Source organism: Oncorhynchus keta, chromosome 15 (genome assembly GCF_023373465.1).
Source record: "Oncorhynchus keta strain PuntledgeMale-10-30-2019 chromosome 15, Oket_V2, whole genome shotgun sequence".
Taxonomy (NCBI): Eukaryota; Metazoa; Chordata; class Actinopteri; order Salmoniformes; family Salmonidae; genus Oncorhynchus; species Oncorhynchus keta.
The window spans coordinates 25025221-25049511 of record NC_068435.1 but is presented as its reverse complement, the minus strand read 5'-3'; the positions used below and the strand labels follow the sequence as shown (position 1 = coordinate 25049511).

Genomic DNA, 24291 nt, shown 5'->3' with positions numbered 1-24291 from the left:
GCCAACAAGGTGAAAAATCTGCCAATATGCCCTTCAGAGCAAGGCACTAAACCTAATTGCTCCAGGGTCGACATTGATAATGGCTGACCCTGGCCGTGACCCCACTCTCCGAAGGTGTCTCAGGGGAAGTTGGGATATGCAAAAAAAAAAAACATTTCCATTTTACACATACGTATAATACACACTTGTGCATGTGTAAAACAGAACAAATCTAAGCACCCACCAAATTATGAATTATTTGACTGACCTGTGTAGTTCTAAGTTCTGTGGTAAACTGACTTGACGAAGAGCCTCTATTTCAATTTGAATGGCAAATGCTGTTTCAAAGTGCAATAGTCCAGTACTAATACTAAAATATTCATTATAAAGAGACTGACCTCATAGAGGACAAGGCTAGTTGGTGAAAGAATTTAGATGCCTTTTCATCTCTACATTAAGACTCAATTATGACAGATGCTGCATCACACTGTTAACCAGCATGACGTCAAAAACAGATTATAAACTGGGTGGTTCGAGCCGTGAATGCCGATTGGCTGACAGCCGTGGCATATCATACCGTAAACCACGGGTATGACAAAACATGTATTTTTACTGCTCTAATTAAGTAGGTAACCAGTCCACAATAGCAATAAGGCACCTCAGGGGGTGTGGTATATGGCCATTATACCACAGCTAAGGGTTGTATCCAGGCACTCTGCGTTGTATTGTGCTTAAGAACAGCCCTTAGCCATGGTATATTGGCCATATACCACACCCCCTCAGGCCTTATTGCTTAATTCGCCTTTTGAAAGCCCACACAGTAGTTTATCAGTTTGCTCACTAACATTAAAGACAAGCCAACATAATGTACATAATGGCCTATATGTGCAGTGCAAACCAGGCCTTAGCATTGGAGAATATCAACATGGGACCAAGATGCTTGTTTCGAAACGGCTGGTGTCTAGTGAATATTTAATTCCATATTGGACACTAAATCCCTTGTACACGAAACTTATCCCTTGGACACTAAATGGATGCTGAGAACTCTTTTAGATTAAACCGACACACCAATAAAGTAAAGTCCTGGAAATATGGTGCCAATAAATGTGTACAGCATGTATGTTCAAATTTTAATAGTGTGCTGGCTCTTGATGTGGCGCCCAATTAATCTGTCGGTGCATAATTCATTATGGGCTAGTTAGTCTCTCTACCAGACCCGTCTCCCCTGTGACAGCTATATTAAGACTAAACTAAGCCATAAACAACACAATGATAATGGCCAGTATAAGTTGTATACCACTTTATTGGCATCGGCATATTTGGCAGCAAATTTTTAATCCCTCACATTTTTGTTTGTGGTGTCACCTCCACTCTGAATACATTACTGTAATCAGTCACAGCTGTCTTAGGCCTATACAGTAATGTTACAATGGATGTGTTTCAACTTTAGAACAGGGGTGGTTGATTTTGCCATTTTTTTAAATTATTATTTTGGTTTAAAAAAACACTACAGGCCACAGTCGAAAACTGTATAGAAACTACGTAGAAATGATAATGGTACTATATATTTTTTAAATAACTGCCCTTTATCTGGCCCGCAAATTGATTTTGTTGAACAAATCAGTCAAAAGAAATCTGTGCAGCCCTACGTTGGACCCTTCATGGATGTGGTATTTCCCAACGTGGCCCTCAAGCCATTTTTTTTTGCCCAACCCTGCTTTAAAACAAGCCTTAACACAGAGCCAGAGCAGTAGCCCCAAATCATGACAACTTGTTTGCCAATATTAGGTGAGTCACCAAGGATTTGTGGCTGACTTCTTAGTAAAGAGACATATAGATTAACAATACTCAGTGGTGACAATGTTTTATGTAACATTACATAATGATATAAAGCAAAGGCAAATCCTAAGCAGCAGAGAGACGGTTAAGTAGTAGATATTTAGAGTATAGCCTTTAAGCAGTAGAACTTCACTGTTTCATCGTTTTTGTCAACACAGCTGGGGAAATGCTGATGCTGAAAGAAGAACTAATAGATGAGTGACTATGTTATTTCTGTCTTTATATTATTTTTCAAGTGGTAATGAGAGGTTGTCAGACAGAGAAATGTGTTACAGCATCCCTGCTGTGATGGAGATCTCCAAATGCTGCGTTTTAAAGGGGAAACACTTGGGTAGGACCACGAGCACTAGTTTCTCTTTGCTCTACTCTAAGGCCACGGGCCCTAGCGCAACCCACCAACCAGCCCTCATGGCCTCATCAAATATGCATTAGATATGCTACACTTGATAAAATTGGGCAAAACTGTAGCCTTCGAGCATTTCTAGCTTGACACCTCAATAACATACAAACCATGCAGTGCTAGTGTGTTTTACCAAATGTATAAATCTGTAACAATAAATCTAAAACTTAGGCTAATCATTCAAAAAAAGCTTTAACATTGTGTCATATGCCAGTTTTCAACAAACAAGTCCCCATGCATTTATGAGTTCCTGCTCTTCCCATGACCAGGTGAATCCAGGTAAAAGCTATGATCCCTTATTGATGTCTCTTGTTAAATCTTCAATCAGTGTAGATGAAGGGGAGGAGACAGGTTAAAGAAGGATTTTTACGCCTTTAGACAATTGAGACAAGGCAAGACAAAATATTTAAGTGCCTTTGAATGGGGTATGGCAGTGTGGTTCCAGGCGCACCAGTTTGAGTCAAGAACTGGAACGCTGCTGGATTTCATGCTCAACATGTTCTCGTGTGTATCAAGAATGGTCCACCATCCAAAACACATCCAGCCAACTTGACACAACTGTGGAAAGCCTTGGAGTCAACATGGGCCAGCATTCCTGTGGAACACTTTCGACACCTTGTTGAGTCCCTGCCCCGACGAATTGAGGCTGTTCTGAGGGCAAAAAGGTGGTGCAACTCAATATTAGGAAGGTGTCTGTAATGTTTGGTGTACTCAGTGTACATTATACGCTCAGTGAGGGGAAAGAAATGTATGGGTGGATTTACATCTTTCTGATGCAAACTGTAGGTCCCATGTTCTTCACAGAATCACATTTTACGTTGATAACAGTGCTGAGGTAAATTCTCTCACATGATCTGTGCAGTAAAATAGGGTGCACGAAATACAGTACCTTAGGAAAGCATTCAGGCCCCTTGACTTGTTCCACATTTTGTTACGTTACGGCCATATTCTGAAATTGATTCAATTGTTTTGTTTTTTCTCATAAATAAAAACCACGTTTTTAGAAATGCTTGAAAATGTATATAAAAAAGAAAATTGAATATCACCTTTACATAAGTATTCAGACCCTTTACTTAGTACTTTGTTGAAGCACCTTTGGCAGCGATTACAGCCTTGAGTCTTCTTGGGTATGACGCTACAAGCTTGGCACACCTGTATTTGGGGAGTTTCTCCCATTCTTCTCTGCAGAAGCTCTGTCGGGTTGGATGGGGAGTGTTGCTGCACAGCTATTTTCAGGTCTCTCCAGAGATGTTCGATCGGGTTCAAGTCCGGGCTCTGGCTGGGCAACTCAAGGAAAGGTCCCAAAGCCAATCCTGCATTGTCTTGACAGTGTGCTTAGGGTCGTTGTCCTGTTGGAAGGTGGACCTTCGTCCCAGTCTGAGGTCATGAGCGCTCTGGAGCAGGTTTTCCTCAAGGATCTTTGCTCCGTTGATCTTTGCCTTGATCCTGACTAACTTCCCAGTCCCTGCTGCTGAAAAACATCCCCACAGCATGATGCTGCCACCACCATGCTTCACCGTTGAGATGGTGCAAGGCGTGTCACGTGGCATTCAGATCAAAGTGTTTAATATTGGTTTCATCAGACCAGATAATCTTGTTTCTCATGGTCTGAGAGTCTTTAGGTGAATTTTGTCAAACTCCAAGCGGGCTGTCATGTGTCTTTTACTGAGGAGAGGCTTCCGTCTTGGCCACTACCATAAAGGCCTGATTGGTGGAGTGCTGCAGAGACGGTTGTCCTTCTGGAAGGTTCTCCCATCTCAACAAAGGCACTCTGGAGCTCTTTCAGTATCACCATCAGGTTCTGGAGGTGACACTGACCAAGGCCCTTCGACCCTGATTGCTCAGTATGGCCGGGTGGCCAGTTCTAGGAAGCGTCTTGGTGGTTCCAAACATCTTCCATTTAAGAATGTTAGAGGCCACTGTGTTCTTGGGGACCTTCAGTGCTGCAAAAATGTTTTGTGCCTCAACACAATCCTGTCTCTGAGCTCTACGGACAATTCCTTCGACCTCATGGCTTGGTTTTATCTTTGACATACACTGTCAACTGTGGGACCTTATATAGTCTGGCGTGTGTCTTTCCAAATCATGTCCAATCCATTTAATGTACCACAGGTGGACTCCAATCAAGTTGTAGAAACATCTCAAGGATGACCAATGGAAACAGAATGCACCTGAGCTCCATTTTGAGTCTCATAGCAAAGGGTCTGAATAGTTATGTAAATAAGGTATTTCTGTTTTGTAGTTTAAGTACATTCGCAAAAATCTCTCACCTGTTTTCACTTTGTCACGATGGGTTGTTGTGTGTAGATTGCTGAGTTTTTTTTTATTCAATCAATTTAAGAATAAGGCTGTAACGTAACAAAATGCGGAAAAAGTCAAGGGGTCTGAATACTTTCCGAAGGCACTGTATATATGTCGTGTGACAATGAGGACTGATTATCATGTTTATAGCATAGTGAAGACAGTTTTGTATTAATTACCATACACACATACCACTTGGCGGTCCCGTTCTGTGAGCTAGTGTGGCCTACCACTTCACGGCTGAGTCGTTGCTGCTCCTAGACATTTACAACACAGTTGACTGGGGCAGCTCTAGCAGGACAGAAATGTGACGAAATTACTTGGTGGGAAGGTGGCATCCTTTGATGGTGCCACATTGAAAGTCGCTGAGCTCTTCAGTTAGGCCATTCTACTGCCAATGTTTGTCTATGGAGATTGCATGGCTGTGCGTTCAATTTTATACATCCGTCAGCAACGGGTGTGGCTGAAATAGCCGAATCCACTCATTTTAAAAGGTTGTCCACATACTTTTGTAAATATAATGTATGTTTTACAATGGTGGGGGAGTGCCAAGATGGAGGTGTGGTGGCTTCAACACAGCGCCCCCTGTCAGTCATCTAGTGTATATAGACAGTGCCTTCTGAAAGTAATCATACCCCTGGACTTATTCAAAATGTTGTTGTATTAAAGCCCATCTACACACAATATCCCATAATGACAAAGTGAAAACATGTTTCTAGAACATTTGTACATTTATTGAAAATTAAATACAGAAATATCTAATTTACATAAGTATTCACACCCCTGAGTCAATACTTTGTAGGAGCACCTTGGGAGTTGATTGCACCAGTGGAGGCTGCTGAGGGGAGGACGGCTCATAATAATGGCTGGAACAGAGTAAATGGAATGGCATGTGGGTGATGTATTTATTTGATACAATCCACTTGTTCCGCTCCAGCCATTACCACTAGCCCATCCTCGCCAATTAAGGTGCCACCAACCTCCTGTGAATTACACCTGTGGGTCTTTCTGGGTAAGTCTCTAAGAGATTTCCACACCTGGATCTTCTTTGCGAGGCATTGGAAAACCTCCCAGGTCTTTGTGGTTGAATCTGTGTTTGAAATGCACTGCTCGACTGAGGGATCTCACAGATAATTGTATGTGCGGGGGACATAGATGAGGTAGTCACATTCAAAAATCATGTTTACTAAAAATTACTATTATTGCACATAGAGTGAGTCCATTTAACTTATTATGTGACTTGTTAAGCACATTTTTACTCCTTGCAATAGGAAATACTTATTGATTGAAGCCATTTCAGGTTTTCATTTTGCAATCATTTGTAAAAATGTTGAAAAACATAATTCCATTTTGACATTATGAGATATTGCATGTAGAGCAGTGACAAAACATATACATTTAATCCATTTTAAATTCCGGCTGTAAATATGGAAAAAGTCAATGGGTGTGAATACTTACTGGAGCCACTGTAAATCATTGTACACAATGCAGTGTAATTGAAAATGTGTTGGCAGGAGTCATTCCTAAACACAAGGATTGGCACTGTTTTGGTAACACATCAAAACACAGGCACTGCAGAGATCTGAGTCACTCAAAATACCATGAGTAGATTTGATCGAAATGTCCACATACTCCTGATTGCATGAGATCTCTAGATTTATAAAAAAAGATTGTTGAAAATGGATTCCACCATTATGCAGTGAGTCACCACCTGATATGGGTGTGGATAGGATAGAATAGAACAGAACAGAGCAGTGTGTGTTGGTTTACAAAACGTGCAAAGTACAAAATGTAAAGGGGGAGTGGGGCATATTATTCTAATGAATAACACGTTGCATTTGAGCTATTATTTGAGTGTAATAATGTGCTTCAATGATATGCCACCAATGTATATAAGCTCATAGACTTAGATCAGCATTCTGCATTCATAGAGGCATACAAAAACAAACATTAAGTAAATCAACACCTCACAAGGCGAGACATCACGCTAAAACAACACATTTTCCAGAACATCTAATAAGACTATTGGTCCAAATTGGCATAGCTTTGTGTAAAATGTAACGTCACATTGTTGGCTCAAGGCCCATAGAGTCAGTCCTACAGGAGTCAGAGGTGTTGCTTGTCAAAAGACTAAGAGACTAAAGACTAGATAAACAAAGACAGTACGGGGTGTGAAGGGCAAACTGTGTGTCACTGCCCTCTTGCCTGGAATGGCATTATGCTCATGCTAACCACTCTGAGAAAGGAACACCCCTCACCTTCTGACTGGCACACACACACAGACACCTCTCTTGGGTGGGGGGGGGGGGGGGTTAGGCCTACCTTGCACAGCATAGAAGATGTAAACTAACAGCCCTGTACAAACGAGATATATTTAATAATATATATTTTATTTCTGGAAAGGAAAGTTGCGTGGATACTTGGGCTTGAGCTATTGCTAGGAGTATGTAAAGAAAGGGGGTTTCTTTACAAACCAAACAATAACTATCATAGCACATATTTCTTAAGTGCCATGCAGTCATTAATAGTTTGGTTTGAAAAAATTGGCCATGGTGGCCAATACCAATACACTGACTCAGAATAATAAAACCAAATCATTCTCCTTCACCAGCACCCTCATCTCAACACAGATGAACACAGAGGGGTAAAGAGAGTGATGCCATTTAAGGGGAACAACCCTTAATAATCCATGTTGTGTAACATCACATAACAGACATGTTCTCACAGCTGGAGGAGAGGGTCCCAGATATCAGACTTCACACTCATGCCCGGTTACCACCAACACTGTGGAGCAGAGCACACGCACAGTTCAGTCTGCTGACCCTTGTCAGAAACACTGCGTGTTTCACATTTCAACTAATGGAAAATGGATAGACACTCTTGTCAAGGAAGGTCTGTGATGCTTCTACTATCAAATCCCAATCAAATATTATTCATAGGCTACATGCCAAATATTCAAGCCAGAAATTAAATAAATATCTGAATACTAAACAAGGTTATTTATGCATCAACAAAGCTCTACCATTGTACAGTTGTGGCCATTTTTACAATGACACACATATTAATTTCCACAACGTTTGCTGCTTCAGTGTCTTTAGATATTCTTGTCAGATGTTACTATGGAATACTGAAGTATAATTACAAGCATTTCATAAGTGTCAAAAGCTTTTATTGACATGGACAACATGAAGTTGATGCAAAGAGTCAATATTTGCAGTGTTGGCCCTTCTTTTTCAAGACCTCTGCAATCCACCCTGGCATGCTGTCAATTAACTTCTGGGCCATATCCTGACTGATGGCAGCCCATTCTTGCATAATCAATGCTTGGAGTTTGTCAGAATTTGTTGGTTTTTGTTTGTCCACCCGCCTCTTGAGGATTGACCACAAATTCTCATTGGGATTAAGGTCTGGGGAGTTTCCTGGCCATGGACCCAAAATATCGATGTTTTGTTCCCAGCGCCACTTAGTTATCACCTTTGCCTTATGGCAAGGTACTCCATCATGCTGGAAAAGGCATTGTTCGTCACCAAACAGTTCCTGGATGGTAGGGAGAAGTTGCTCTCGGAGGATGTGTTGGTACCATTCTTTATTCATGGCTGTGTTCTTAGGCAAAATTGTGAGTGAGCCCACTCCCTTGGCTGAGAAGCAACCCCACACATGAATGGTCTCAGGATGCATTACTGTTGGCATGACACAGGACTGATGGTAGCGCTCACCTTGTCTTCTCCGGACAAGCTTTTGTCCGGATGCCCCAAACAATCAGAAAAGGGATTCATCAGAGAAAATTACTTTAACCCAGTCCTCAGCAGTCCAATCCCTGTACCTTTTGCAGAATATTTGTCTGTCCCTGGTGTTTTTCCTGGAGAGAAGTGGCTTCTTTGCTGCTCTTCTTGAAACCAGGCCATCCTCCAAAAGTATTCGCCTCCCTGTGCGTGCAGATGCACTCACACCTGCCTGCTGCCAATCCTGAGCAAGCTCTGTACTGGTGGTGCCGCGATCCCGCAGCTGAATCAACTTTAGGAGACGGTCCTGGCGCTTGCTGGACTTTCTTGGGTGCCCTGAAGCCTTCTTCACAACAATTGAACCACTCTCCTTGAAGTTCTTGATGATCAGATAAATGGTTGATTTATAGGTGCAATCTTACTGGCAGCAATATCCTTGCCTGTGAAGCCCTTTTTGCGCAAAGCAATGATGACCGCACTTGTTTCCTTGCAGGTAACCATGGTTGACAGAGGAAGAACAATGATTCCAAGCACCACCCTCCTTTTGAAGCTTCCAGTCTGTTATTTGAACTCAATCAGCATGACAGAGTGATCTCCAGCCTTGTCCTTGTCAACACTCACACCTGTGTTAACGAGAGAATCACTGACATGATGTCAGCTTGTCCTTTTGGGCAGGGCTGAAATGAAGTGGAAATGTTTTTTGGGGATTCAGTTCATTTGCATGGCAAAGAGGGACTTTGCAATTAATTGCAAATCATCTGATCACTCTTTATAACATTCTGGAGTATATGCAAATTGCCATCATACAAACTGAGGCAGCAGGCTTTGTGAAAATTAATATTTGTTTAATTCTCAAAACTGTTGGCCACGACTGTCAACCACTCTTTGCTGTCCCCAGTCTACCTGGCCGTGCTGCTCCTCCAGTTTCAACTGTTCTGCCTGCGGCTATGTAACCCTGACCTGTTCACCGGACGTGCTACCTGTCCCAGACCTGCTGTTTTCAACTCTCTAGAGACACAGGAGCGGTAGAGATACTCTTAATGATCGGCTATGAAAAGCCAACTGTCATTTACTCCTGAGGTGCTGACTTGTTGCACCCTCGACAACTACTATGATTATTATTATTTGACCATGCTGGTCATTTATGAACATTTGAAAATCTTGGCCATGTTCAGTTATAATCTCCACCCGGCACAGGCCACCCCTCATAGCCTGGTTCCTCTCAGTTTCTTCCTAGGTTTTGGCCTTTCTAGGGAGTTGTTCCTAGTCACCGTGCTTCTACACCTGCGTTGTTTGCTGTTTGGGGTTTTAGGCTGCGTTTCTGTACAACACTTTGAGATATCAGCTGATATAAGAAGGGCTATATAAATACATTTGATTTGATTTGACTGTACCAGAACATTCCCATGATGTTCTCCCACCAAGGTTCTTATGATAGTACAGTACTATACAGTTCTGCTGGCTTTGACTCAAGGGACAACATTACATTCATCAACAATGACAGTAGGATGCACCAGATCTCTGCTCTGTGCAATGGGGTATCACATCACCCCTGTGCTTCCTTTCATATGCTACACATTACTGATTATGACATGTTGATTATACATTACATGAGATTGTAAGCATTTCTACCATATTTCTATTGAGATTGCTATCTTCACAGTGTGTAGCTAGCCTATTTCAATACATAGGCTACACAGAAGGCCTCTGTGGTCATGCTCCAGAGTTGCTAAGCTCTAAAGTCTCTCCACCATCAAATATAGGTTTGCCTTGCCTTGCCTTGCCTCTCTCTCTGCTTCCTCAGATCGAGCTGCTCATTTGGCTCCAGAGCCAAAAAATAAATGAAGTGCTTGGGTGGAGGGAAGGTTTTATGGGGACAGCCTGCAATTCAGGGTAGGTTTTGGACAGTTTTGATTCTCTGTTAAACACTACAGCAACAAACTAAAATCTACTACAACACCGATAGGGGATATTATGGGCTGTATGTCTATAATGAGCTAAAAAGAGTTTCTTTACAAACCAAACAATAACTACCATAGCACATATTTTTTAAGTGCCATGCCGTCATTAATAATTTGGTTTGAAAAAATTGGGCTTTGCAATACAATGCAATTAATGATTACTCCTATCTGTATTGATCCACACTATCCTTATTTTAAAGTGAACCTCTCGCTCTCAGACTGTAGTTGAATCAATGTATGCAAGGACACATCCTTTGAGATTTTGAATGAAACACAATTTACAGCTCTGAATAGGCTGGGTTTTAGACAAAACACCAAGTCAATGTATAGAGCAAAGCAGTCCTCTCCAACTGCCACCTTTGTTGCTCAGGTCTGGCTGTTCCCATGACAACAAAACTCAACATTGAATTAACCTGAAAGAATAGAACACTCCTTCACAAAAAAACTGCCAGGAACAATCAACATTTCAATTGTAGGCATCCTAGAAACAAAGCACTGGCTTATTCTTTACACGGAAGTCAAATGTAATTAATTTAAACTTTAAACGTGCACGGTCATTAGTTCAAGTATGCTAAGGGTCTATCAAACACAGATCCAAATTCTTACACAACTGGATATTTGGCTATCCAGTTGTGTAAGAAACAAGTGGCATTAAGTGAATGGCAGTCCTAAGGAAGTAGTCACTCCTCACCTGCTTTCACAGACTGGTCACATAAACTAGACGTAACATCGTACAAGAAAATACAGGACCCTCAAATTAGTATGACATATTAAGTTTGTTATGGTTCCATAAGATAGAAAGTTACTTAAGACAAAAACAAAAGGAGGGTGGTTGGTTGGTTGGGGTGGATGGGTGGTCATATAATCCAAACGTCTAGCAACCCAAAGGTTGTGCATTCGAATCTCATCACAGACAACTTTAGCTAATTAGCAACTACAACCTACTTTTTAGCTAATTTGCAACTACTTGTATGTTAGCTAAGCCTAAACCTTTAGCTAACCCTTCCCCTAACCTTAACCCTTAAACCTAACCCCTAGAGGTAACTATAGCTAGCTAGCTAACGTTAGCCACCTAGTTAAAGTTGGCACAACAAATTAGACTTTGTAACAGAGTTGAAGTCGGAAGTTTATATACACTTAGGTTGGAGTCATTAAATCTCGTTTTTCAACCACTCCACAAATTTCTTGATAACAAACTATAGTTTTGGCAAGTCGGTTAGGACATCTACTTTGTGCATGACACAAGTAATTTTTCCAACAATTGGTTACAGACAGATTATTTCACTTATAATTCACTATATCACAATTCCAGTGGGCCAGAGGTTTACATACACTAAGTTGACTGTGCCTTTAAATAGCTTGGAAAATTCCAGAAAATTATGTCATGGCTTTAGAAGTTTCTGATCATCATTTAGAAGTTTTCTGACATCATTTGAGTCAATTGGAGGTGTACCTGTGTATTTATTTCAAGGCCTACCTTCAAACTCAGTCCCTCTGCTTGACATCATGGGAAACTCAAAAGAAATCAGCCAAGACCTCAAAAAACAAACTGTAGACCTCCACAAGTCTGGTTCATCCTTGGGAGAAATTTCCAAATGCCTGAAGGTACCACGTTCATCTGTACAAACAACAGTACACAAGTATAAACACCAAGAGACCACGCAGCCGTCATACCGCTCAGGAAGGAGAAGCGTTCTATCTCCTAGAGATGAACGTACTTTGGTGCAAAAAGTGCAAATCAGTCCCAGAACAATAGCAAAGGACCTTGTGAAGATGCTGGAGGAAACAGGTACAAATGTATCTATATCCACAGTAAAACGAGTCCTATATCGACAAACCTGAAAGGCCACTCAGCAAGGAAGAAGCCACTGCTCCAAAACCACCATAAAAAAAGCCAGGCTACGGTTTGCAACTGCACATGGGGAGAAAGATCGTACTTTTTGAAGAAATGTCCTCTGATCTGATGAAACAAAAATAGGACTGTTTGGCTATAATGACCATCGTTGTGTTTGGAGGGAAAAGGGGGATGATTGCAAGCCAAAGAACACCATCCCAAATTTGAAGCTCGGAGGTGGCAACATCATGTTATGGGGGTGCTTTGCTGCAGGAGGGACTGGTGCACTTCACAAAAAGATGGCATCATGAGGATGGAACATTATGTGGATATATTGAAGCAACATCTCAAGACATCAGTTAAGTTAAAGCTTGGCCGTAAAATGGGTCTTCCAAATGGACAATGACTCCAAGCATACTTCCAAAGTTGTGGCAAGATGGCTTAAGGACAACAAAGTCAAGGTATTGGAGTGGCCATCACAAAGCCCTGACCTCAATCATATAGAAAATGTGTGGGAAGAACTGAAAAGGTGTGTGCGAACAAGGAGGCCTTACAAACCTGACTCGCTTACGCCAGCTCTGTCAGGAGGAATGGGCCAAAATTCACCCAACTTATTGTGGGAAGCTTGTTGAAGGCTAACCGAAATGTTTGACCCAAGTTAAACATTTTAAAGGCAATGCCACAAAATACTATTTGAGTGTATGTAAACTTCTGACCCACTGGGAATGTGATGAAAGAAATAAAAGCTGAAATAAATCCTTCTCTCTGCTATTATTCGGACATTTCACAATCTTAAAATAAAGTGGTGACCCTAACTGACCTAAGACAGGGAATTTGTACTAGGATTAAATGTCAGTAATTGTGGAAAAATTAGTTTAAATGTATTTTGTGAAGGTGTATGTAAACTTCCGACTTCAGCTGTATCTTATGTTTTACAAATTAGTAGCATATTGTATAAATTGTAATTTGTTACATACCATACGAAACGTAACTTATCATACCAAACGGGGATTCTCAGATTTACATACAGAATAATACAAATCGCTCTGTGACCATGTTGGCTTTGGCCACCCTGGAGGGACCACATTCATTGCTATACACAAAGGCCACTAAAACAGGGTGCACAAACCAAAATCAGATGGTGCTCAACATATTATTCCTGATTATTTTGTGATTTGTTAATGATCAGGAGGGATATAATTGGAGCAAAGTAGACCAACTGTGCAAATCACATTTCCACCACTGTTATTGTGGGTTCCATTCATTTATCCTCAGCCCGGAAAAGTTCATCATGACCCTGTCATTGACTGACTGAAGTGAGGTCAGTGAAACCACTTGTACAAAATAAGAGTTCAGCGAAGTGAATGCATCCATGATCAGTTTTGCCCTACAAACACTATCGCATCAATGCACATAATGACACAGAAGCATTTCCAAATGGGTACATTTGACATGGAAAACTAAGCTGAGGATACATAGCATTGATGTGAAAACCAGTTTCTGATCAAGATATAGCGATCTCTACTTACACTATGTGGGCTATATAGCTTGTAGCCTAAAACTTCAGCAAACAATGTAGGCTGCATCTTGATCTCACTTGAGTTTAACTGTAGCCTATAGAGCTAGATGAAAACAGCCGTATAGAAATAGCTCTGTATTTCGTGAGTTATTATGTAGATAGTAAATAATAATTTGAGCAACTTGTCAACATCTTATAACTAACTAGATAACTGTTGGCAGAATGAGAGCTTCACTGCATGCTGCCCGGGTGGATCGTTCCATCTCTGATCAAAGGACCTTTCGGCTTGTTGAAATAATGTCGAACGTTTTGATCACTTGACAAAAGGGATGTTGCAAATACATGTAGAATGGCGGGTCTAGCAGCAGCATGCTTCGGCAAAATGTGCATGACAACAAAGCAAATTGTACAATAAAACATCAATAACCACCAGTAAACATATACATGTTGATAAATGCAGATGTATAGGATAATAAAGAAGAATCCAAATGGCAGGCTAAAATGTAAAAAATACATGAAAAACTAAAGAACGAAATGTGATGATGAACAAATGAAATATAATTTATTCTTACCTTAAGGTAGCAAGCAATCCTCCTCTCCTATGAATGCATGGTCTTTGTTGTTGCAGCAACCTTTTTACATTAAATCTGTAAATGTCATTTAAAAAAATGAAATAACAAAAAGTCCTCACGAAAACCTGCTCTCTTTCGTTAAAAGGAACGTAATATCCACTTAGTAAAACCTGGAGTGCGTTTCATTTATTTCTGATTATATAAATCGGTCATTTAATTTTTCGTGCAGACACATTGATCAAAACGTTTTGCCATATAACAGACATGGGAGATATGAATGCCTCATTGTTTGATTATTTACGGAGGGGAAATATAGGGTAGTAAATCTTCTACCTTCCTAATTCCGACAGTCCGTTACGTTTTAATGTGGCTATGAAGACAAAAAAAAAAGGAGTCTATAGCAGTTTTCTCTCGCCGAAGATGATCTATTATATTGACAAGATGGTCGACTGGCCGCTCTAACAATGGAAATATATGTCCACAAAGGCGAAAGGCAGGCGGGAAGGAGGCGAGATCAGATGGGAACATTCTAGCCAATGAGAGGGCAGATATGCGTGTGAACAACAGTCACAACTCCGATATGAAAAAATGTTTTATCCAAATGTCACGCGCATTACACTTTAATCGGTACACTTGTAACAACCTAAGCATGATCAAACTTCAATTCAATCAAATAAGCCTTACCTATCAAAATATCAATTCACTTTTATTTTCAACAAATTCGACACTCATTGTCCATACAAAAACTCCCCAACTTGGTCTGCTTTTAACTCTCATTTTCGCGCGGACAGATTTTGGGCGCAGTCGAGCCTCTCTTTTTCCGTCTTCCTCTCTGGTCTCGCGCTCTTCAGTACGGGATCTCTGATAGTCTAAACACCCGTGTATTCTGCCACTAGAGGGAGCTTTAACTAGGTCCTATTATTGCACTGCACATCTCTAGTAGTCTGCAGTTAAAAGCTAGCACTACAGTAAATGTAAATAATTACCTCACTTGTGAGGTACAACTTTATATTTCTAAAGTCAAGAAAAGTAATTGAATATGCCAAATGTAGCATCCCCCAATTTTTCAAATGTTGTAACTGAGCATTAAGGGAGAGGCAAACGCTGTGATAGGTCCCCGGTAAATATAAAAATACGTATCTAGCGCCATCTAGTGGGTAACAAATATTTACAAAGAGTGGGAGCTGGACATAAATAATATGACAGAACCACACACAAAAAAATAAACTACTCACTGTACAGCCAGAAATGGATTGGTCACCGCCCGAGGCCGGTTCCACTCTAGCTGTCTTCCCTTACGGAGTTTTTCCCTGGCCACTAGGCCCCATATCTGTAAAGCTATTTGTGACAACAGCTGACATAGAAAGGGCTTTATAAAAAACATTTGATTCATTTGATTGAACGATCAGGTTGGAATATTTTATTCTTTCAAGGACAATTATGAAGTAAAGAGGACCCACTTTTACATGTCAAAACAATGGATTCACCACATCAACATATTAAACACTCACTGAAGTATGATCTAGAAATCTTCCTTTACATTAGGAATGACACCACTACAATAGGCGACCAACCAAGGACCTAGAGGGCCTCAATGTAAGCCATGTGCATTCATGGCCATCTCTCAAGCAGCATACTTTTAAACCAACAAGTTGGACTTTCAATGCAAATGTCTTCCATTCAAGTGAAACCCTTCAGCACTGAGGCTCTCCAAGACTAAGATGGCCAACCCAGTATTACACCAAAGGTCCATTTAGAAATGCTCAAAAGTAATGAACAAAGCTGGATCAATGTATGAAACCCACGCCAAATACTATTACAAATTATATTTTTGGGCCTTTTGCCATAGGGATCAGCCAAACGATCTTTCATCTCCATGGATAAATACCATTAACTTTTACATACATTTAAAAAATAAAAATACTATACATGAACAGTTGGTGAGGACAGGATGGAACACTCAAGTTGGAGACCCCCATAAGAATACAGTCAAATGCATCCCAAACGGAACCCTGATTATTATAATGCACTACTTTTAATCAGGGCCCAAAGGGCTCAGGTCAAATGCAGTACACTACGTAAGAAATAGGATGCCATTTGGGACAAACACATGGTCACAGCAAGTTGGATGTTATGAACATTAAAATGGAAGTCAGACTCTAGGGTTCATTTTAATTTAAGGGCTCAAGCTAATTGTCTTATCAGTAACACCGTAATTCATTAGATAAAAAAAAAACGAACGACAAACAAAATCACAACTAAGTAAAAGGCCAACTGGTCTGAGAAAGTTCTTATCGCTGTTCTGTTCGAGTACCATCTCTCCAAAAAGAGTATGCATATCAGCCCGTTCACAGCAGTGGAAAGACAAGGAGCTCAGATCATTTAAACTCAAAATTACAACAAAAAAAAGCAGAAAATGTACATGCAGCGTTTCCCCTAAGATTTTTCAGCAGTGGTGGCAGAAGTAATGGGTGGGGGTCTTCAGCAGCGGTGGCAGAGGTAGTGGGAGCAGGGTGTCGTCTTGGGGTATATATATCTACATTATAAAATCTCTACGGTGCGCCGCTGCTAAACGGATAAAGGGGAAACACTGACACGGATAACTGGTCTTGAGGAAAACATCTACATTTCACTCTCCACAGATGGATAGTTTACAGGGGATTACAGACCTGAGAAGGAGAAAACAGACATTATCTATGGTCACTTGAAATCAGATAATACTTATATTCATCAGCAACAGTTCTCACCGTGGATAAAGACCACTTGCATCAGAATGGTAAACACCCTCATGCTTCACAAAGAAACAGACATGTGTCCTTTATATATATATATACTGTACACACAACAATTTACAATTCAAATGTTTAACCAATCAGGACTGAAGAATGCCTACCAAAATGTTATGCATACATCAAAACAAGAGTGAATAATGACAGCTGACCAACTACAACTACAGTGTAATATCTCCTTAGAGCACCCATGTACCCACACACATTGTCATAAATATAATCATTTGCTTTGTTATACATTAGGACTTTTGCATACAAACAGTTCAAATACTTCAAACACATTTTTACAGGCATTCAATACAAATTACGACATTGTTGAAATGTTTCACTTCCATGTAATGAACAGAACAGCAAGCATGTTCACCACCAGAGAAACCATATGTGTGTCAAACCAAACCTGGGAACCTTAGATGTTAAATAGTGGCATTCCATGCTTGATCACGGGTAACAACTCCTATACAGATGCTAATTAAATCAAATATATTTTGAAAGAATGTCCCTACTACGAAATACATTCCCTAAATGTCTAGTGGCCCTTTCAATTGTGATAGATTGAGACAACAGTAAACGTACGTGGGGAAAGCCAGGTTTAGGTTTTCTAATTATATGTACCACTGTACTATGAAGACCAATTGTATTCAAAGGGGACAGGATTTTGTCTTAAACACCTGCAGTTTAATCTAACCATTTGGCTGCATTCCTTTAAGACAAAATGGTGCAAATATGTCACTCTTCAGCAAATGATGGTTCAAAACAATCAGACAGAAAATACATTTAAATCATTTACTATGTATTTACACAATCCATCTGCTTGTCCAGCTTTGTCTTCCATTGATCTTGTCATATTGAAGATGAATCTTCTAGTCACCCATTTTTACTTTCGACGTCTACAAGAAAAGACATTTGATCAAGTATGTAATAATAAAACAAAAAGGCAAACATATACTTGGTTGAGGCAATCAGATACAGAATATGATAGAATATGATGCTTTTCAATCAGGGGGGCATGTCAAAAGAATGTCAGTTACCTGCAAGATGGCCACAATCACTCCAAATAGCCCAATTGCACTGCCAAAGATTTCCACAATAAGAATTTTAACAAAGAGGCTGCCATTCTGAGCATCTGCCAGGGCGGCACCACTACCAACGATGCCAACACAGATGCCACAGAAGAGGTTGGAGAATCCCACAGTAAGACCAGCGCCAAACATGGAGTAGCCTGTTAGGAGAGAACGCAATCACAAGAGCACAGCATTTCCTTCAGCTGTATTTTTTCATTGCACTGTTTAACTAAGCCAATGGCAAGACGTGCCTACTTTACTTGTGCCTGCCTTTATCCTATTGGACTTTAAGGACTGGTGCCAATCAAAACCTTGCCTGAGCACCAGTGTGTTTGTGCTATCATGCCAACTCGTCATGCCAAACAATGCTGTGATTTTCAATCTTAACAACGGAGATGGCAAGAGGAGACCGATCTGGGACGAGGCTAAGCAACACCCACCAACCATTAATTTCTTACCCGCTTGGTAGTTCCTTGCCCCAATGGTCTCTGGTGTGGTGCCACTAAAGCTCTATAAAAAGAGATGTAAAGAAATAATTACATTTGTGCTGTCTGCTACATTATCACACACCAGGGAGATTCAGAGCTCTACTCCAAGATGTCCTATGTAAAAGGCTACAATTAGGAGCCACAAGTTCAGTCCCAAATAGCACCTTATTCGATATATACAGTCGTGCACTGTCTGACCAGGCTCTCGTCAAAAGTACTACACTCGGGAATAGAGTGCCATTTGGAATGCAATCACCATAATCACTAGTGAAAATTTAAAAAGGGCACAAATGATGATCAAAGTATGCCATCCAGCTCTTGCTTACCTCAGCCATGTTACTTATAACGATCGCCATGATGATCCCATAGATGGCTACAGCCTCACAGAAGATAATGCTTTGGATGGGAGGAGACAACCACAGCATAATTACATTTGTAGTGTATTGATCGGAAAGATGCAAACTTAATACAGTACGCACATACAGATATACAAGTTTTATGCCTACACAGAAAGCACACAAGGCCTGTTTCTTAGATCCAGACCGACTAAAAAGCATTTTCCATTGACTGTGCTTTTTATTCCAAGACTAGGTTTAATCTGAGTCTGTGAAACCGGTCCACAACACAGATTCTACATTTGAGTCATTCAGCAGACGCTCCTATCCAGAGCGACTTACAGTTAATGCATTCATCTTAAAAGTCCAATGGAGCTGTTTTTATCCCAATATCAAATCATTTCTGGGTAACAATTAAGTACCTTATTGTGTAGGCTTGAGTGGTAGAACATATAGCAGGGTATTTGGAAATAGTCCCCAGTATAGTTTTTCTATACCTTCAAACCCATTTATTTGAAGTCTTAATACATATGAATATTTGTAGCTACTTTTTAAGTAAATACCTGCAGTCAACTTGTTCAATAAGTTAGGAGACATAGAAGATTGTGTTCTTCATTTCAACTGTTACATGAAGTTTACCAGTAGTCCCCAGTCTCGTGGTGTTTGTTTACAAGCACACAATGTCAAGAGACCCTTGTGAGTCACTCACTGTTGTGCAGCACATGCCAGGTGATCTAGTTACAGTATAGAAATCACAACTAAATGTTTACCATCTAGATATCTTAAAATTATCAAGTTAACTGTATAAAATGTGTTAAATAATCTGCAGTTGTGCATTTGGTTTGCTATTTAGTAGCTAGTTAAGCACTTAGCTACATGGCCATCTTCTTCCAAAACCAAGCGTCACTTGGTAAAAGCAGAGAATCCTGGATCAGGAGCCTCACGGCCTAATATTTGTTTTGTGCATGCAGCAAGCTGAGTAGCATTTTTTAGTTGTTTAACTTTATGGGCTGGGATGTCTGTCCTGCAAATACTTAGGTCAGAAACTATAAATTTTCACAATGTGTTCATAAGCATTCTCTATGGGATTTTACTTGTAAGCATTGCTAACCTTCTCATTTCAAAAGCTCTGTAGGGTTTAAAAATGGCACCCCTGTGTTCAGTGCCAGTACTACCGAATATATCTTCAAGATGCACTATGCACACATCTCTCTGCCATTTCCTGGTTGCCTAAATTCAAATATTTCACGTAATTTCAGTTTGTGACAAAACAAGCAGTCATTGTTGTAGAGAATCATTGTACCATCTAAAACACTGAAATATATTTTCCAGAACCAAAAGTGTATACTCAGCTGTTTAAAGCTGGTGTACAAAACCGAAATAGATGCAAAAACAAAACTTCAGAACGGGAAGCACAGAAATAGCACATATAGAACAGGTCTCCCTTCTTAGACTTGCTTAAAAAAATATAACTCACATTTCAATGTGAATTTGGTTAGGTCACCCAAAAAGTTACATATTGTAGCTTTAAAATGGTCAAAAGAAAAAAATGCTTCTTAGCAAGTGCAAGTTCTCAAGCAAGAATTTTGATAGGACTGTCTTTAAGTGGTCTGAGTGGGGAGAGGGAAATAGAAAATTAGCTGTTATTGGGGGAAGGGGGGGGACTGGTTCCATTCCCTTTTTAATAGCTTACCTGACCAGATTCTTTGTTTTAATCCGTGGTGCTTTTACACCACCTCCTATGATGCTGGAACCTGTGATGTAAATGCCCCTGTAAAACAAGGACACAATTTAGTATACAGTGGGGCTAAAAAGTATTTAGTCAGCCACCAATTGTGTAAGTTCTCCCACTTAAAAAGATGAGAGAGACCTGTAATTTTCATCATAGGTACACTTCAACTATGACAGACAAAATGAGAAGAAAAAATTAAAATATATATTTTATTTTTTTTTAATCAAGAAAACCACATTGTAGGATTTTTTAGGAATTTATTTGCAAATTATGGTGGAAAATAAGTATTTGGTCAATAACAAAAGTTTCTCAATACTTTGTTATACACTCTTTGTTGGCAATGACAGAGGTCAAACATTTTCTGTAAGTCTTCACAAGATTTTCACACACTGTTGCTGGTATTCTTACGAAGCCACTCCTTCGTTGCCCGGGCGGTGTGTTTGGGATCATTGTCATGCTGAAAGACCCAGCCACGTTTCATCTTCAATTCCCTGCTGATGGTTTTTCACTCAAAAATCTCACGATACATGGCGCCATTCATTCTTTCCTTTACACGGATCAGTCGTCCTGGTCCCTTTGCAGAAAAACAGCCCCAAAGCATGATGTTTCCACCCCATGCTTCACAGTAGGTATGGTGTTCTTTGGATGCAACTCAGACACGACAAGTTGAGTTTTTACCAAAAAGTTATATTTTGGTTTGATCTGACCATATGACATTCTCCCAATCTTCTTCTGGATCATCCAAATGCTCTCTAGCAAACTTCAGATGGGCCTGGACATGTACTGGCTTAAGCAGGGGGACACGTCTGGCACTGCAGGATTTGAGTCCCTGGCGGCGTAGTGTGTTACTGACGGTAGACTTTGTTACTTTGGTCCCAGCTCTCTGCAGGTCATTCACTAGGTCCCCCCGTGTGGTTCTGGGATTTTTGCTCACCGTTCTTGTGATCATTTTGACCCCATGGGGTGAGATCTTGCGTTGAGCCCCAGATCGAGGGAGATTATCAGTGGTCTTGTATGTCTTCCATTTCCTAATAATTGCTCCCACAGTTGATTTCTTCAAACCAAGCTGTTTACCTATTATAGATTCAGTCTTCCCAGCCTGGTGAAGCTCTACAATTTTGTTTCTGGTGTCCTTTGACAGCTCTTTGGTCTTGGCCATAGTAGAGTTTGGAGTGTGACTGTTTGAAGTTGTGGACAGGTGTCTTTTATACTGATAACAAGTTCAAACAGGTGCCATTAATACAGGTAACGAGTGGAGGACAGAGGAGCCTCTTAAAGAAGAAGTTACAGGTCTGAGAGCCAGAAATCTTGCTTGTTTTTAGGTGACCAAATACTTATTTTCCACCATAATTTGCAAATAAATTAATAACAAATCATACAATGTGATTTTCTGGATTTTTTCTCATTGTCTGTCATAGTTGAAGTGTACCTATGATGAAACTTGCACAATTGGTGGCTGACTAAATACTTTTTTGCCCCACTGTAAACATTAAAAGAACATGACATACAAGAGGAGAAATATAGCTTACATGGAATGGGGAATAGGATGGGGACAAGACACTAGTTGCTATTTCAATTTTCAAGTGTAAACTTCTCCTATTCCAAATCCAAAACAGGACTATCTTTTCTGAAGAAACACTCAGGGGGAGTTGAAGAGTACTCACCAAGCAGCTCCAACAACAGAGAGCGAGATAGCCAAGCCAATTCCAAGGTTCGCCCACATGAAGGGCGAGGTTTCTGTCAAAAACCTGTGGGAGAGAGAGCACAATTTCACCATGAAAATCAGATGTTCCATGATCTAGCCTAGGCTAAGATTTCTGGGTGGGGGGAAAAAAACACCCAACTGTTTTCTGAAATGTTACCACCAGTAATCAGCACCAGGCTCAGAATATAAAATAGATTTCTATTCGTACGTCTATAATATGATGTTCTAAGACAAGGATTGTGTGTCATACTAACCATGCCACATCAAAGCGGAATCCAAGGTCAAAGATCGTGTAGCAAATACCTGAAAAAAGCACCAATCCAGGTTATGCATTGCAAAGTATGCAAACATTTTCATTGGTTTATGCATTTGTGTGTGTTGCAGTACAGTTCAGTAACAGTACACGCAAAGGCACAGAGCTGCAGAACAAAAATGTGTCAGAAATGATTAAGTGTCAGAAGTGTGATAGCTCACCCCCACATGACAAGTGTTTCAGTTCCCATTTTCCTTACTCTAGCAGCCAAGCAAGTGAGCTAGATAACTATGGCAACTATAAATGATGTAACTAACAGAATGTTCTATACTTAACAGTATGCTTTTAAAAAGTTTTAGTGCAGGGTAGCCTTATGCAGTCGAACATTAGCTAACTATCTGGCTCTCTAGTCTGATTAATCATGCTGTACTACACAATTAATTGTGTACATATGGCCTGAGGTTAATGCCTACCAAATCGTGTAAATGCTTACAGGGCAGAATGTCGAATAAAATGACTGTACATTTAAAACTTACTTTACCGGTTACGTCCATGTGGCTATTTTGTTTCAAATTTCGAGTAGTTGAAGGACACCCGGTAGAGTAAGTTTAAATGTAATTGTATGAAACATTCTTGCCTGTAACGAACATTAACCAGACTTCGCATGCATTAGCGTCAGGCTGTCTATACACCAATGAATTGTGTATTACAGTCTGATTAATCAGACTACTGATTCTGCAGTGATATGCTAGCTAACGTTACTTCCATACACGTTTAGTCGAATTCTTACATACGAATAGCTAACTCTACCTTTTGGGCGACAGTGCCAAAGGTGCACAACATATAATTCAAGGAAGTTAGTTAGCTCTATTTGTCAGGCAGGCTAGCTATTACCAAGCTAGCACATCATTGCAGACCCAGAGGAGTTTACGCCGTTGCCGCTAGCTATCGCAACAGGCTTACGTTAGCTGGCAATCAGCACGGCCTGTGAAGCACGACACAAACATATACAATCAAATGAATGAAAGGAATATATTTACAAAATGCATTATATATTTACTATCATTAACCCCATTACCCTAGCTAGCAAATGTAGCTAAAACGTTCTTACCGACGATGAGAATGGTACTCCAGAAGGCCAAAGTGACCCCGGTGTAGAGAATGGCGTGTCCGTTCATGATCACCCAAACCGCGATATTTTCCGGACTATTTCACTATGCAACCTTCAGTTTTGTATTTACAATTGACGTCGAACGGTCTGAATAACCCCAAAATCGTTCAACTGAGGAAGGGAAATCTATCCATCAAAAGGGAAGGGATGCAGTCAGCTGATCGAGCTTGACTTGAGCATGTGACCGTGACAACAAACGTAATTCCACTTCCTTCTTCTTCTTCGTGCCAGTTTCCGCGGGAGCTCCCAGGCACAGACGTCGGACCAGTTGTACATCTAAACTTTGTATTACTTTTTCATTCACAGCTCATAACGCAAAACCGACCTTAGACCAGCACTTGGGCAATCTACACACTATAGGCTACGGTTATTTATTTGCATTTTATTTTAGGCTACGGTTATTTTATTGATGCGAATTTTTTCGCGCTTCTAAGAAAATGTAGTTCCGCAAGTAAAATAAACTGTACAGAGGCATTATAGAAACATAAAATAGCATGTTGATCTCATGATGTAAGCTAAATTCCAAAATACAAACTTGAGTTCCTGGTTTGTCTTTCAACTTTCACAAATATAGAATTATTTCCCAGCAAAGATGTTTGTATATACTATGGCTTCACCTCTTTCTTTGTT

At 40.3% G+C, this 24291-nt stretch overlaps 2 protein-coding genes across 4 annotated transcripts in view; both read right to left on the bottom strand.

Moving 5' to 3' along the window:
- The window catches only part of LOC118394654 (beta-1,4-galactosyltransferase 2-like), a 141529-nt gene extending 126950 nt beyond the window's left edge, over positions 1-14579 (bottom strand). For both annotated transcript variants that reach the window (XM_035788089.2, XM_035788090.2), the window contains exon 1: positions 14128-14579. The gene's annotated coding sequence lies outside the window, so the exon portion shown is untranslated. The remainder of the gene's footprint in view (positions 1-14127) is intronic.
- A 953-nt stretch (positions 14580-15532) lies between these two features.
- Positions 15533-23892, bottom strand: LOC118394653 (V-type proton ATPase 21 kDa proteolipid subunit c''). 2 transcript variants are annotated; one of them, XR_004827783.2, is made up of 9 exons: positions 23602-23892; positions 22492-22540; positions 22197-22280; positions 20494-20571; positions 18792-18861; positions 18436-18487; positions 17945-18135; positions 17715-17803; positions 15533-16796 (listed from the first exon to the last, which is right to left on the bottom strand). XR_004827783.2 is itself a non-coding variant. In XM_035788088.2 (8 exons), the coding sequence occupies exons 1-8, from the start codon at positions 23666-23668 to the stop codon at positions 17777-17779; spliced, it is 618 nt and encodes a 205-aa protein (XP_035643981.1). In that variant the 5' UTR covers positions 23669-23891; the 3' UTR covers positions 15533-17776. The 2 variants fall into 2 exon arrangements, 1 of the variants encoding a protein (XP_035643981.1); XM_035788088.2 differs by having other exon boundaries at positions 15533-17803; positions 23602-23891.
- Between the last annotated feature and the right edge of the window lie 399 nt (positions 23893-24291).